The 15,643-nt window shown below is 43.3% G+C and overlaps 1 protein-coding gene across 2 annotated transcripts in view; it reads left to right on the forward strand.

The window, feature by feature from the left end:
* Nucleotides 1-9,366: 9,366 nt before the first annotated feature.
* The window catches only part of ATP6V0D2 (ATPase H+ transporting V0 subunit d2), a 47,705-nt gene continuing 41,428 nt past the window's right edge, over nt 9,367-15,643 (forward strand). For both annotated transcript variants that reach the window (XM_042923672.1, XM_042923671.1), the window contains exon 1: nt 9,367-9,539. In XM_042923672.1, the coding sequence (XP_042779606.1) occupies nt 9,410-9,539 (130 nt within the window). In that variant the 5' untranslated portion in view covers nt 9,367-9,409. The remainder of the gene's footprint in view (nt 9,540-15,643) is intronic.

The following is a 15,643-nucleotide window of genomic DNA, read 5'->3' on the forward strand; positions in this document are numbered from 1 at the left end:
GCCCCGTGTCCGGCTCTGTGCTGACAGCTCAGAGCCTGGAGCCTGTTTCAGATTCTGTGTCTCCCTCTCTCTCTGACCCTACCCTGTTCATGCTCTGTCTCTGTCTCAAAAATAAATAAACGTTAAAAAAAAAATTAAAGAAACACTGGAACTTGGCTTGAGAGACTAAGAGAAAAATTACCAGGTGTACTCACAACTGCAAAGAAAAGACCTCCCCTCCCCCCCCCCCTTCCCGGAACCAGCCAGGGTGTGCCCAGTTGTGGTCTGACCCAAAAAGCTGTAAGATCCTCCCTCGGGGCCTCTTAGCGTCACCGGCAACGAGTGTGCCGAGGACCGGGTTAGAACCTGCAATAAACGACCCTTGCCGCTTGGCTTTACTCTGGACTCTGGTGGATTGTTTTCGGGGGGTCTCTCGAATCGGGGCATATCATTTGGGGGCTCGTCCGGGATCCCCCCAAACCCACCAGACCCCAAGTCAATGGGTCGTCCCTGAGACCGATCGGTAAGTGAGCCGGCTCTGTCCGTTTCTGTTTGTGTTTGTTTCTGGCTCTCCCGCGCGGGATCTGTATCGGTGACTGACACAGCCCTGGCAGACGCGCTATAGGGCAGTCGGTCGGGTCCAGTAGGAGACGTCCACTGGCACCCGTCTGGGGCACCTTTTTGGGCCCATCGGAATTTTTCTGTTCGGGTGGCAGACACGCAAAACGTGCTAGTGATCTAAGTGTTGTGTTCTCTATTCTATAACCTTTAAGTGTTAAACTCCTTCTCTTTCACAGGTGACCTGGCCTGGCCCAGCCAGAAATCCTCATAACTTTACTGTTTCTCCTTTTAATCCTTTCCTCCACCTCCAGGATACAGATGGGCCAATCTCAAACCACTCCTCTTTCTCTCCTCATTGCTAACTTCAGGGAGGTTAGAACCAGAGGACAGAATTTGAGTTTAGACATCCGGCGGGGAAAATTAATAGCCCTCTGCCACTCTGAATGGCCAACCTTCGGCGTTGGATGGCCAACCGAAGGAACTTTCTGCCTCCCTATAATTGCTAAGGTGAAATCAAAGATTTTTCTACCAGGTCGCGAGGGACACCCGGATCAGATTCCCTACATTCTTGTATGGTGGAATTTAGTGGAAAATCCACCCCCTTGGTAAGCCCCCTTCCTATCCTCGGGAACGTGTAAGGTCCTTGCCATGCGGCCTGCAGATCCCCCAAAATCAAGGACGCCAGCCGCGCCCTTGTATACCATATTGCCCGATAGTCAGGACCTACTATCCCTAGACCCTCCACCCTATCATCCCCCTCCCCTTGTACCCCAGGCCCTGCCCGCAGCAGCCGCCCCACCAGTCGCCCCGCTAGTTGCCCCCCCCAGGGGAACCGGGAGGACGGGAAGCGGCAGCTGCGCGGAACCAGGAGGATGGGAGGCAGCAGCCACGCCGGGCCCCATTGAAAACGAAACCAACCACGAGGGGCCAGCCAGCGGAACCCGCGGGCGCACCCAGCGTGAGCCAAACCCTCGGCTCCCCGACTCCACTGTGGCCCTACCCCTGCGGGAAATAGGACCCCCCGATGAAGCAGGCAACCCCCGACTCCAGTATTGGCCCTTTTCCACCAGTGACCTTTACAACTGGAAAACACAGAACGCTCCATTCTCTGATAACCCTAAAGACCTAATAGCTCTTTTAGACAGTGTCATGTTCACCCACCAGCCCACCTGGGACAACTGTCAGCAGCTCCTCCGCATCCTGTTCACTACAGAGGAGCGAGAGAGGATCCAATTAGAAGCAAGAAAGCTGGTTCCCGGAGACGACGGTCGGCCGACATCTAACCCTGACCTCATTAATGCAGCTTTCCCCCTAACCAGACCTCCACAGGACGAATGGGACTACAACACGGCAGAAGGTAGGGGAAGGCTACTCATTTATTGCCAGACTCTGATGGCGGGTCTCCGGGCTGCAGCTCACAAGCCCACCAATTTGGCTAAGGTATATTCGGTTGTACAGGGAAAGGCAGAGAGTCCAGCTGCTTACTTAGAGAGATTAATGGAAGCCTTTAGGCAGTTTACCCCCATGGATCCAGAAGTTCCTGAGAACCAGGCTGCTGTCATTATGTCCTTTGTAAATCAAGCAACTCCTGACATTAGAAAAAAAAAAACAACTCCAAAGGCTAGAGGATTTAGAAGGTAAACAGATCCAGGATCTGCTCCGTATAGCACAACGGGTCTACAACAACAGGGACGCCCCAGAAGAGAGACAGATCAAGGCCACAGAGAAAGTGACTAAAGTCCTGGCCGCTATAGTCCAGAAAGAACAGCCACCCCCAGAAGGCACTCAAACAACACGCCCTCCCAGGCGGCACTTAGATAAAGATCAATGCGCCTATTGTAAAGAAAAAGGCCATTGGATACGAGAATGCCCCAAGAAGAAACAACCCCGCCCCAGCCAAGAACAATGGCAGCCTAAAATAGCCCCCATACTGTTTACCCAACATACAGAATAGGGAGGATGGGGTTCGGATCCCCTTCCCGAACCTAGGGTAACGTTGCAAGTGGAGGGGACCCCGGTCCAGTTCCTAGTTGATACCGGGGCACAGCACTCAGTTCTGGTCAAGCCCCATGGAAAAGTATCTGAAAAATCATCCTGGGTACAAGGGGCCACCGGAATAAAGAGGTACCCCTGGACAACTCAGAGGACTGTGGACTTAGGAACTGGGAAGGTAACCCACTCCTTCCTGGTCATTCCCGACAGCCCCTGCCCCCTGTTGGGGAGGAATTTGCTTACCAAAATGGGGGCCCAAATTCATTTCCAACTGGGGGGATTGCCAGCGGGGAGCGGGGGCGGGGCCACGGCTCGCGCAGCGGCGGGCAACGCTGTAGCGTCCCGCGGGCCTCCGGGGCACGCATCCCCGGGGCGCAGCCCTGCGCACGACTCGGCCTCGGCGCGAGCCGCCCCGACAGGGCAAAGGGGGCCGAGAGGACTTGCAGGACCAACCATTATTGGATGCGGACACCATCTGGTTCATCGATGGAAGCAGCTTCGTTCACCAGGGACAAAGGTATGCGGGGGCGGCCATAACTTCAGAAACCGAGGTCGTTTGGGCAGAAGCCCTACCCCTCGGAACCTCGGCCCAGAAGGCTGAACTAATAGCCTTAACCCAGGCCCTAAAGTTAGGAAGAGACCGCAAGCTAACTGTGTACACTGATAGCCGATATGCCTTCGCCACCGCTCATGTACATGGGGCGATATACAGAGAACGGGGGCTCCTCACAGCTGAAGGGAAAGACATCAAAAATAAAGAAGAGATTCTAACCCTGCTAGCAGCCTTATGGGAGCCCAAAAAGCTAGCTAGGGCAATTGTGCATTGCCCAGGACACCAGAAGACAAATGACCCAGTTTCCCGGGGCAACAATTTGGCCGATCAGACTGCAAAAAACATAGCTCGGCCCCCAGCGCAATTGCTGACCCTACAGCTGCCAGACCCCGGACCCCGGGAATTGCTCCCCAGCCCTGAGTATTCAGAAAGCAACATTCAATGGATGAGTAAACTTCCTATGACCCGAATCAAAGATGGCTGGTGGAGAGACTCCAAAAGCAGCATTATACTCCCAGATAAACTAGGATGGCAAGTTCTAGAGCGGATCCATCGCAGCACCCACTTAGGTTCCTGGCGAATGTTGGACTTACTGAGACAGACTGGACTAAAAATCAGAAATGTCTCTGATAAGGTCGATCAAGTAGTCACTAAATATACAGTGTGCCAACCCAACAATGCGAGTAGCAATCCTCAGACAACAGGGGTAAGACAAAGAGGGAGCAGACCGGGGACCTATTGGGAAGTAGATTTCACTGAGGTAAAACCAGGAAAATATGGATATAAGTATTTGCTAGTTTTTGTAGATACCTTTTCAGGATGGACTGAAGCCTTTCCAACCAAGAATGAAATGGCGCAGATTGTAGCCAAAAAGATCCTAGAAGAAATCCTGCCCAGGTATGGTTTTCCAGTAATGATAGGGTCAGACAATGGGCCTGCATTCATCTCTAAGGTAAGTCAGGGACTGGATTCCATACTTGGGGCTGATTGGAAATTACATTGTGCATACCGACCCCAAAGCTCAGGACAGGTAGAGAATGAACAGAACATTAAAGGAGACCCTAACCAAATTGACCATGGAGACTGGCGCTAATTGGGTGGTCCTTCTCCCCTATGCTCTGTTCAGGGTGCGTAATTCCCCATACAAACTGGGACTCACACCCTATGAAATAATACATGGTAGACCACCCCCCATCATCCCTAACCTAAAAGATAACCTTGTCAAAGCTGAGAACGATAATAGTCTTGAATTCTTGTTCTCCCTACAAGCCTTGCAGAGGGTCCTTGAAGATGTATGGCCCAAATTAAAGGAACTCTATGAGACTGGACCCCCGCCTATTCCACATCAATTCCGGCCAGGGGATTGGGTCCTCGTCAAACGTCATTGGCAGGGAACTCTGGAGCCCAGGTGGAAAGGACCCTTCCAGGTCATCCTGACAAGGCCTACTGCCATCAAAGTAGACGGAATCGCCACCTGGATCCATTTCGCCCACGCCAAACCAGTGGACCCATTCTCAGACCTCATCGGACCTTCAAAGACAACCTGGACTGTTGATTGGACTAAGGACAATCCTTTAAAATTGACCCTACGCCGCCAACGGACTGAGCCGTAACTATGGTACTTGCCCTCCTCTTGATTGTTCTGCAAATTCTGTCTGTAAATCCAAACCCCCACAACCCCTATAATTTGACATGGGAAATTACTAATTTAGAGACTCATGAAGTCTACAACAAAACCCTAGGAACTGCCCCATTAAATACCTGGTGGCCAGATTTATATTTTAGTTTAGAAAAAATTAGTCCATTAGAAGAAAGGGAAGGAGGTAAATGGAGGCAACTGCAAAGGAGGGTATCAATAAGTAGAAATGGATTTTATGCATGTCCGGGATTTAGGACGGGGGCGATGAGGCGCACATGTGGAGGGTTTGAAACCCTCTATTGCGCAGTGTGGAGTTGCGTCACCTCCAATGATGGGAAAGGGAAGTGGGAAGTAAAACCCCAATTTACTGAAATGTCCTATGTCCAACCATGTACCCACACCAGGTATGATGAAAACTGTAACCTTATTCATGTAAGATTTACAGAGGAGGGGAAAAAGGACAGGCGGTGGGTCTCAGGACTCACTTGGGGACTCTACTTATATCAATATCCCCTCTTTGGGACTGCCATTCAAATAAAATTAAAAGTCTCCCCGGTGGGGCCAAATCAGGTATTAGAAAAAAGAAAAAAAAAAAAAAAGAGACGAGCTTATCCCCAGGCAGATCCCCACTACTCCCTCCAGCAGGACCCCCGTCCTTATCCCAGGAGTAAAAGCACAAGCTGTCCAAGAAAATCAGAACCCAGAAGGCATAGATTCCCTATGGAAATTGCTAACAGCAGCGTATGAGGCCTTAAACCGATTGGACCCTGAGGCAACAAGGGCCTGCTGGCTATGTTATGATATAAAACCCCCCTTCTACGAAGCCATAGGTCTCGCTGCCCCTTTTTCACAGTCAGGAGAAGAGTCGCCAGCAGCTTGCAAGTGGAATCGAAAGGGCCCCGGCCTCACACTGCAAGCGGTCACTGGCAATGGGACTTGTATAGGAAAAGTCCCCTCTAGCCATATCCAGCTCTGTGCCCCGACTAATTACTCTATGGATGAATCTAAATGGATAATTCCAGCTCCTGACAGTTGGTGGATTTGTTCTAAGACAGCGCTCACCCCATGTGTTAGCAGAGATATTTTTAATTCGTCACCCGAATATTGTATCATGGTATTAATATTTCCAAAGGTTATTTACCACCGAGAAAATGTTGTATATGATCTGTGGACAGAAGGGACAGAAGCAAGAGAGTCAATAAGAACAAAACGGGAACCCTTTACGGCCATAACCTTGGCCACCTTATTTGGCCTCGGTACCATAGGGGCAGGAACAGGGATCTCATCACTAGCCATCCAGCACCGAGGGTTCAAGAGCCTAAGGGCAGCCATTGATGAGGCTATAGCCAGACTTGAGGACTCAATCTCGCACCTCGAAAAATCTCTGACCTTCCTTTCTGAAGTAGTCCTACAGAACCGAAGGGGACTAGATCTAGTCTTCTCCAACAGGGAAGTTTATGTGCAGCCTTAAGAGAAGAATGTTGTTTTTATGCTGACCACACCCTAGTAGTCCGAGAGTCCATGGCTAAAGTTAGAGAAGGCCTGCCAAATGGAGGCGTGAACGAGAACAACAACAAGGCTGGTTTGAGTCTTGGTTCAGTCAGTCCCCATGGCTAGCTACCCTGCTTTCTGCTCTAGCTGGGCCCCTTATACTCCTCCTTCTCCTCCTCACCTTCGGGCCTTATATTATTAATAAACTAGTTGCCTTTATCAAAGACCGAGTTAACACGATCCAACTGATGGTCCTTAGGACCCAATACCAACCCGTCATTACCGAAACATTTGAGTCAGACACATAAGATCCAAGATTGGCTCTTAAGGCACCAAAGAGAGGGGAGAATGAGAGACTAAGAGAAAAATTACCAGGTGTACTCACAACTGCAGAGAAAAGACCCCCCCCCCCCCCCCCCCCCCCCCCGCCGCCATTCCCGGAACCAGCCAGGGCATGCCCAGTTGTGGTTTGACCTAAAGGCGGGAACCAATCAAGTTCTGCTGAGTGGTTTGAAAAAAAGGCGGAAACCAATCAAGTTCTGCTGAGTGGTTTGAAAAAAAGGCGGAAACCAATCAAGTTCTGCTGAGTGTTCAAATTTAAATGTCAACCAATAACAGCTCTGTAACCTCAAGAAATCCCTAACTTGTTTGTGCCTGTCTATAAAAGAAGCTGTAAGATCCTCGCTCGGGCCTCTTAGCGTCACCGGCAACGAGTGCGCGGAGGACCGGGTTCGAACCTGCAATAAACGACCCTTGCCGCTTGGCTTTGACTCTGGACTCTGGTGGATTGTTTTCGGGGGGTCTCTCGAATCGGGGCATATCAGGCTCTACATATAAATGTAAAAGATAACAAATTAAAAAGTCTTTTTGCACACACACACACACAATATTCTTTTTTGAGCACGTTGACATCAAGGCTAGCTCTGGGCAAAACTCTGAGGATTGTGAGTTATACTTCGAATGTTTAATAACAGCTTTCCCCCCAAAATGTGTGTATATGTTTATTATAAATTTTATAGTATTAAGGATATGTACCACCCAATTTACAAATAACAATAAAATAATACTCCAAATTGTAAATTCCATATAGTCCATTGATTTTCACAAAATGATTTCATTGATCTTTGTTCAATTCTACTCTCTGTAGCCAAACTTTGGTTGCAATTGACAAATAAATGTAGTTCCAACATTAATGGTGGTTGACATTTTTATTTACATTAAAGATTAGGATGAAACAAGAAAACCATACATCAGAACTTCACTTGTTCCTCATTACGTGAGTGCCATCTTCGCTACATTGGATAATAGTTTTTGAATAATGAAAAACGATTTCTTCAAATTTTGCAGTTCACATTGTAATGGCTATAGATACCACATACTTTTAAGTTTAATTTGCACTGTTAACATTTTCTCCATCATTTTCTCAAGTCTGGACAAACGACCAACAATAATAAATAAAGCCCTGATTTGTACCATTTGCCTATTTCCATAGTATAAACACTCTCACCATGGTCAAATTCAAGCTACAATTAGGACATCATTAAACCTTTACTTGAAAAGATAAGCATAGGAGCACACGATTATACAGAATATCTACCACATATATACAATAGACATAACCTCAAGTGCATTCATAGTAGTAATATGCTAACATGTCCAGGGAATGATGAGTTTGTTTTATAATTTATTTAATTGTAAGTTTGTATTGAATTGAACTGTATAAAATTACTGATATGCAACCATATATATATATTTTTGATCTACACAAGTTGTAAGTTCAAATGATTCAACCTAAAATGTACTCAGGTAGTTTGGGGATGGTGGAATTATTGGGGGGAGGGTTGGATAATGATGATGGTGATAAAAAGAACCTCTATTTACTGAATACTGTGCTAACTCAAGTTTGGCTCTCTGATTTTCAATAACTAAAGCGGAATTTCTTGTGATTCAATCTTATCTAGCTTCTCCCAGTTTGAACATACTGAGACAGAGATCAGGAAATTTCTGGCACTTTAAATTCAATTAAGAATTTGACACAATATATATATGAAAGTGAAATACTATCTATGTAAAATAGTGTTCAGGATATTTGACACAATTTTTGAGCTAAGTATAGGAGAGAACAAGCACTCCTTTTTGGAGCATGAAACTCAATAATTAAGTCCTGGCTTAATTAACTACTTACTGTATTATGAACTGTACATTTTGAACTGCCTCATGGATTCTGAGATCTGGTTTCTTATCTGTGATTTGGGTAATAATACTATCTGCCTGATTTATATGTTCTAGTAATCATGAGATTTAAATGGGAAAAAGAAAATAAAGAGCACCTTATAAACGGTCCAATTTTATAAAGGTAGTGGCTTATTATAGAATCACAGCTCTGTGTATTTGTCTCCAGGATTGTTTTCTGGGCTCGGATCCCAGACAAGGGGCTAGGGGAAGGGGGGGAGGTGGGGTGGGGGGAAAACAGCTATCAGGCTTTGGTATGCGAAGACATTACTAAACATTTGTTTTACAGTAAACAACTGCATTGCTGAATTAGCTTCTCAGGATCCTTCAAACTGCCTGCTCACACCTGATCTATTTACAAAACTTAATTTTTAAAAGAGAAAAAAAGCCCTCTCCTCTTTCTGCCCCTTACCCACTTGTGTTCTTTCTTTCTCTCTCTCTCTCTCTCAAAAAAGAAAGAAAGAAAGAAAGAAAGAAAGAAAGAAAGAAAGAAGAAAAAAAAAGAAAAAAGGCCTCTCTTTCTTCATATTAATAATCTTCAAGAGATTGAGGACAAATGTAATTTACAATTGAAAGCTCACAGGCTCCGAGGGAGGGAGGAATGTTTACCAAACATTCAGGTGTTTCAGGCCTTCCAGTGGCACAGCTGGGAGGGGGACCCTCCCTTTGGGAGGGATAGAGCAGAGCCCTGACCCTCCCTGTCTCCTACTCTCCATGGTTTGCTTCCAGGGTTTACTCGAGTTATCCAGCTGATTCACTGTTGCTGTGAAAACAGGGCTGAGCAGGCTATTGAAAGCCACAGAAACCAGAAGAAACTAGTCATGAAAACCCTGACTATCAGCTGACAGATTTCTTCCTGAGAACTCATAATTGAGCATTTTTTTCCAGACTAGAGCAAATCTTCAGGAGCTGACCAGCATCCGGAGCTGTTTCAGCCCAACTTGGCTCTGATCCCTTTGGTCATGCTGGAGGGTGCCGAGTTCTACTTTAACGTGGACCATGGCTACCTGGAAGGCCTGGTGCGAGGGTGCAAGGCCAGTCTGTTGACCCAGCAGGACTACATAAACCTGGTCCAGTGCGAGACCCTGGAAGGTAAGAGCTGCTCTTCTCACCATGTAAAAAGGGGAAAAGGGAATGACACCTCCCATTGGGAGCTTAAAGAACCGACTGTGTTCCCATGGCCTGAGAGTCCAGAATAGGTTTTTATTCCCAGGGTCCAGACTTCAGGGGTCCATGAACTTGGAGGAGGAAAAAAAAAAAAACAACTCCATCTTTATTTCCAATTTTCTGTAAGTGAAATTTAGCATTTCCTTTCATTATGAATGTAGGCAACAATCAGTGGTTAGTGCTTTGTCACCAATAGAAAGTCAGTATTTTCATATCCCCATACAATTCCTGCAGATACTTTGAAATATCATTTATATTTTCACAATTTTGCACTTATACTAGGTATTACACTTACTCTTTAATCTTGATATTTAATGTCTTAGTAAGTAAGTATGTTTTACACATTTTAAAACATCTTGATAACTGTATTTTAACATCTTTTGTTCACTCGTAATCTTATGTATTTTCATCCTACATATTTATAAATAATATTTGGAGAAGGACTCAGCAAACTGCCCAGGGACAAATGCCCTCCCCACCCCCCAACAAAATGCTAAGAAACTTGGTTTAGAGAGTTTTATTCTATACCTAGTTTATTAGTATAAATTGGTATGAGAGTTTATTTCAGGTTTTTACCTTTAACTGAAGCTTAAGAAAAAAATCAAGAGATGAGCAAGTGGTGAGGCTAACCCTGGATTCAAAAGTACTGACTTTGACCTCTCCCGGGGCTAGGTAGGTGGCCTAAGGCTCAAAACCTGAGCCTCAGTGTCCTCATTTGTAAAATATGATGGTAAAGCCTGCTTTGCCTGCTTTGTTTGGAGAAATAAATGAGATAATACATGAGAAATGTGTTAGAAACTGAAGCACTAGGTAAACGAAAATGATCTTGTTTTAAGCACTTTATTGAGGTGTGACTGACATGCAAGAAACTGTACATATTTAATGTATACAACCTGATGAGATTAGCGGTAGGTATACATCCATGAAATCACCACAATCTATGCCATAAGTCAACCATTACCTCCAAAACTTTCTTCCTGCCTGTTATTATTTGTGTGTGTGTGTGGGGTGGGGTACTACAGGCTCTATGCTATACAGATTTCTAGGACTTACTTATCTTGTGTTTCCAAAACTTTGCACCCTTTGACTGATACCTCCCCATTTTCCCCTTTCCTCTGGAAATTATCTTTAAGCTACAATACTTTCAAAACTTTCCCAAAGATTTTCATCTATGAAACATTATTTTTATTATAAAAACAACTACACTAGTTCATTTTGAAATGTACTTATAAAATCAACACACGTCAATAATAAGGTGCTTTAAAACTTCCAGATATTTCTAGAAAAAGCAAGAAAGCAATAAGGATCAAAACCGCTAGGAAGGGTATTGAAAGCAAAAACAAAACAAAAAACCTGAAGGTGACTTTGCTGAGTCTGAGGGTCCTACGTCACTTGTTTGTAATTCTGACCAGTTAAAGCCAGAGTTAAGGTGGAGCTGCCCAAGTTGAGATTAACCTACTCCTTTCATTAGCAATGGAGACAGCTAGAAAAATCTTTCAGATGATAAATAATTCTGTAGGCTACGTATAATTACAATATAATCCCAAACCATAAATCACTTCAGCATATTAGGAGTTTGGTGACTGAAGAATGTTAATCATGTACAGAAACTCTGCATAAATATTGTGATAATTTTGTGTAGTGACTGACAGTCACTATACACTTATCGCAGTAAGCATTTTGTAATGTATATCATTGGGTTGTTTTGTTTTGTTTTTTAAAGTTTATTTATTTTTGAGAGAGGGAGAGACCAGGAGCAGGGGCAGAGAGAGAGAGGGAGAGAGAGAATCCCAAGCTGGTTCTACACTGTCAGTGCAGAGTCCAACACGAGTCTTGAACCCACAAACTGTGAGATCATGACCTGAGCCGAAATCAAGAGTCAGATGCTTAACCAACTGAGCCACCCAGGTACCCCGATAATTGTTGAATCACTGTGTTGTACACCTGAAATTAATATAATGTATGTCAACTATATTTGAATAAAAAAAGAAAATGTGCTTAAGTTGAAGTAGAAAAAGTGAATGAACACAAGGCAGAATGAGTGTTTCTAACAGAAGCCACTTCAATGAATTCTTTTTAGTTTTCAATCAAGCTTTTACTTTTTTAAGATTATTTATTTATCTATTTTAAGTAATCTCTACACCCAAAGTGGGGCCTAAACTCATGACCCCAAGATCAAGAGTCACACGCTCCTCTGACTGAGCCAGCCAAATGCCCCAGTCCAACTTTTAAATAAGCTAAAAAATGCAAATTTTAACACAAACAATACAAAAAATACCTAAAATATGATACAAAACCAGATTTAGCCAGCTCACTAAAGAATTCAGAAAGAAATCACCATCAGCTTCAATTTGGGAGGAAAAAATGGGTTTCGGACCCTTTCAGAGATCTAGAGAATGACTCTTCTTAGAAAAACACACCCAGGTAAATGCACACAGAATTTTCCATGTAATATCAGGGGTCCTGGGCCACCCAAAGCCATCCTTGCACCCTGGTTAAGAGATCCTGTCACATCCATCAACACTTTGTTGTTCTTTTATCTCAGGTTTCTATCTTTCTTTCCTCCTAATATATTTTTTTAACCACTCATTTCATAACTATGTTTGAATCTGTGTGCCAATCTGTTTGGAGACCCCCAGGAGTGTCAAGTGTGGGTCATTAAACTACGGGTTATACTGGCTGCTGAGAAAATAAATCTAAATAAGGATTTCATGTCTGCAGTTAACAGTTGAGGATGCTCAGGCTTCGAATGCCTCTGTCTAATCTGACACTCTTGTCAGGGATGGAGTATAGACATATCCACAACTCTTTTTCCACTAAAATGTCTGTGCCTCCTGAGCACGAATTAAAGATAAATGATTATGCCTATGTTGATGTCAGCTCCTTTTTGATATGGATAATAATAAGGTCTGCCCTACCTGATTATTTCATAGGACGTTGGGAAATAAATAACTTGGGAAAAGCAATGCAGCTGTTGTATCTGCAAATACACTGAGAGAAACCGAGCCATCTTCTGAGTTGATGAAGAGTTGAAGAGAAGGGTGCCTGGTGGGCTCAGTCAGTAGAGCACGTAACTCTTGATCTTGGAGTTGTAAGTTCGAGCCCTACGATGGATGTAGAGATCACTTAAAAATAAAATCTTAAAAAAAAAAAAAAAAAAAAGAGTTGAAGAAAAAAAAATCAAGGGCATTTATCAGGATCAATGTTAAGGACTTAAGGATTTCTGTTTACATTTGCACAAAATCTGCACTGTACCAAGACAGGGGAAGAAGAGTGGATAAAACTGTCATTGTGGTACTATGTGCTGACACAGACACTTTCTGTAAAAGAAGAGCTAATTTGGCAGAGATTAAATTTGCCTTTAGTGTTATCAAGTCCTCTAGACTTCAAGAGTGTTCTGACATCAACAAATTGTTTTACACTTACTTAGAAAGAATATAAGTTTTCAGGTAAATTTAGAAGAGAAAATGAACATTGTCTAGAAAAACTTTGAAAAGTCCTAGAATTCATAATTGTGCTTAACTGCATATATAATTGTGCTAGTGTGACCAGAAATACTCATCTGTTCCAAGGTTTGCCCCTGACTAACAGTGACCTGAATCAGTTGCTAGGACACTCTGTGACTCTGCTGTTCCCAGAGATAGAAGGGGGAAGCTAGTTCACATGGCCTATCCCATTGGTAGTGCTGGAAGGCTGTACTACGTGGAAACTTTGAAGTCTTTAAAAGTGACTTTGCAGAAAAATAATAAAGTCAAAGTGGCATAAAATGTTCTTTTAAAGAATTAACATTTTGCCGGGGCATCTGGGTGGCTCAGTTAAGCTTCTGACTTAGGCTCAGGTCATGATCTCCTGGTCTGTGAGTTCGAGCCCCATGTCAGTCTGTGCTGACAGCTCAGGGACTAGAGCCTGCTTCAGATTCAGTGTCTCCTTCTCTCTCTGCCCCTCCCTGTCTCTCACTCTGTCTCTCTTTCAAAAATAAACATTTTAAAAAATTTAAAGAATTAACACTTTTTAAAAAATTAAGACTTTTTTTTTTAGAGCAGCTTTTAAGTTAATAGCAAAATTGAGAGGAAATTTTAAAGATTTCCCATATGCCTCCTGCCTGCATCCACTCACAGCTTCATCCGTTGTCCACATTCCCTACCGTGGCCTGTTATAATTGATGTTATAATTGATGAACCTACAATGACACATCATAATCACGGAGAGTCCATAGTTTGCATCAGGGTTCACTCTTGTTGTTATACATTCTATGGGTTTGGACAAATATATTGACATGTATCCATCATTATAGTATACAAAGTATTTTCATTGCCCTAAGAAGCCTCTGCTCCACCTGTTCATTCCTCTCCCCCATCCCACTTCTGGCAACTGCGAATCTTTTTTGCTCTCTTGTAGTTTTCCCTTTTCCAGAATGTGATATAGTTAGAATTATACAGTAAGTAGCCTTTTCAGATTGGCTTCTTTCACTTAGTAACATGAATTTAAGTTTTCTCCATGTCTTATCATGGCAACACTGCTATTTTCGTCAGAATTTTTAATTTTTTTAATTTTTTAACTTTATTTGTTTTCAGAGAGCACAAGTGGGGGAGGGGCAGAGAGACAGAGGGAGAGAGAGATCCCAAGCAGGCTCTGCACCCCCACTGCAGAGCTCAATGTGGAGCTCAAACTCACGAGCCGTGAGATCATGACCCGAGCCGAAGTTGCACACCTAACCAACTGAGCCACCCGGGTGTCCCTCATTAGAATATTTTATTTTATTTATTTTATTTTTTTTAAACGTTTTATTTATTTTTGAGACAGAGAGAGACAGAGCATAAACGGGGCAGGGGCAGAGAGAGAGACTCAGAATCTGAAGCAGGCTCCAGGCTCTGAGCCATCAGCCCAGAGCCCAACGTGGGGCTCGAACTCACGGACCGCGAGATCGTGACCTGAGCTGAAGTCAGACGCTTAACCAACTGAGCCACCCAGGCGCCCCTCATTAGAATTTTTTAAATTACAAGTAAGACTTTTGCAAATATTCTTTCCTCTTCAAAAATGACAAGTTGGTAAAATTAATATTTTAGATCTCTAGAATTTAGTAATTCATATTTTCTAAAATTTTTGGTGAAAAGTGTCCACTGGCTCTCTGAATTAAACTTTTTCCTTTTTTGAAAAGTAATTTTTTGAAAGGGAATGAGGAAAGTTGATTATATCTCACGTTTAGAGGAGATGACCTTCATTCCTTTCCAATAAAAATTAATTTAACAACAACATATTAAACATTTCTGGCTAGAGTCAAGGAAGTAAAATTAAATAAGATACAGTCCCTTCCCTAAAAGGGCTGCCACTCTGGTGAGTAAAAATACTGAAAAAAAAAGATCTTTAAGGGGGCCATTGGGCAGTACCTATCAAAATTCCAAGTGCATATACACTTGGCCTGAGATTTCATATCGCATTGTTTAGAATAGCAAAAGATGGAAACAAATCAAATGTCCATCTGCAGGGAACTAATTAAACAAATTATGTAACATTCACATCACAGAATATTCTGCAGCTATTAAAAAAAAAAGCATGAGGACACTCTCTTAAGAGAACTGATACAAAAAGATCACCAAGATCTATTAAGGGAGGAAAGCAAGGGGAAGAATTATGTGTGGCATAGTACTCTTTAGTAAAAAGGCAGACAAATTTAAAAATATTTTTTCTATATGATGGTCTAGATACAAAGAAACTGAAAGGATATAACAGAAACTAAGAATAGTTTCTGGGAATGAGTGGGCGGGGTGGTGGATGACAAGTATGGGTGACCTTTTACTTTTTACCTGTATTTATACCTACTATCTATTTTTAAACATATATATATGTATGTATATATGACTTAGTTCAAAAGGCTTTCTTCATGCTCCCTTAAATATTATTTGTGCCTCTAATTATAGCACTTTTTTCACCTTGTATTAAAAGTGCATATCCAATACCTTCACTTTCCTGTTCAAAAATAGTTCAATGGTTTTCACCATATAGGATAAACTTCACCCTTGGCTCAAAAG

Source organism: Panthera leo, chromosome F2, assembly GCF_018350215.1.
Source record: "Panthera leo isolate Ple1 chromosome F2, P.leo_Ple1_pat1.1, whole genome shotgun sequence".
NCBI lineage: Eukaryota > Metazoa > Chordata > Mammalia > Carnivora > Felidae > Panthera > Panthera leo.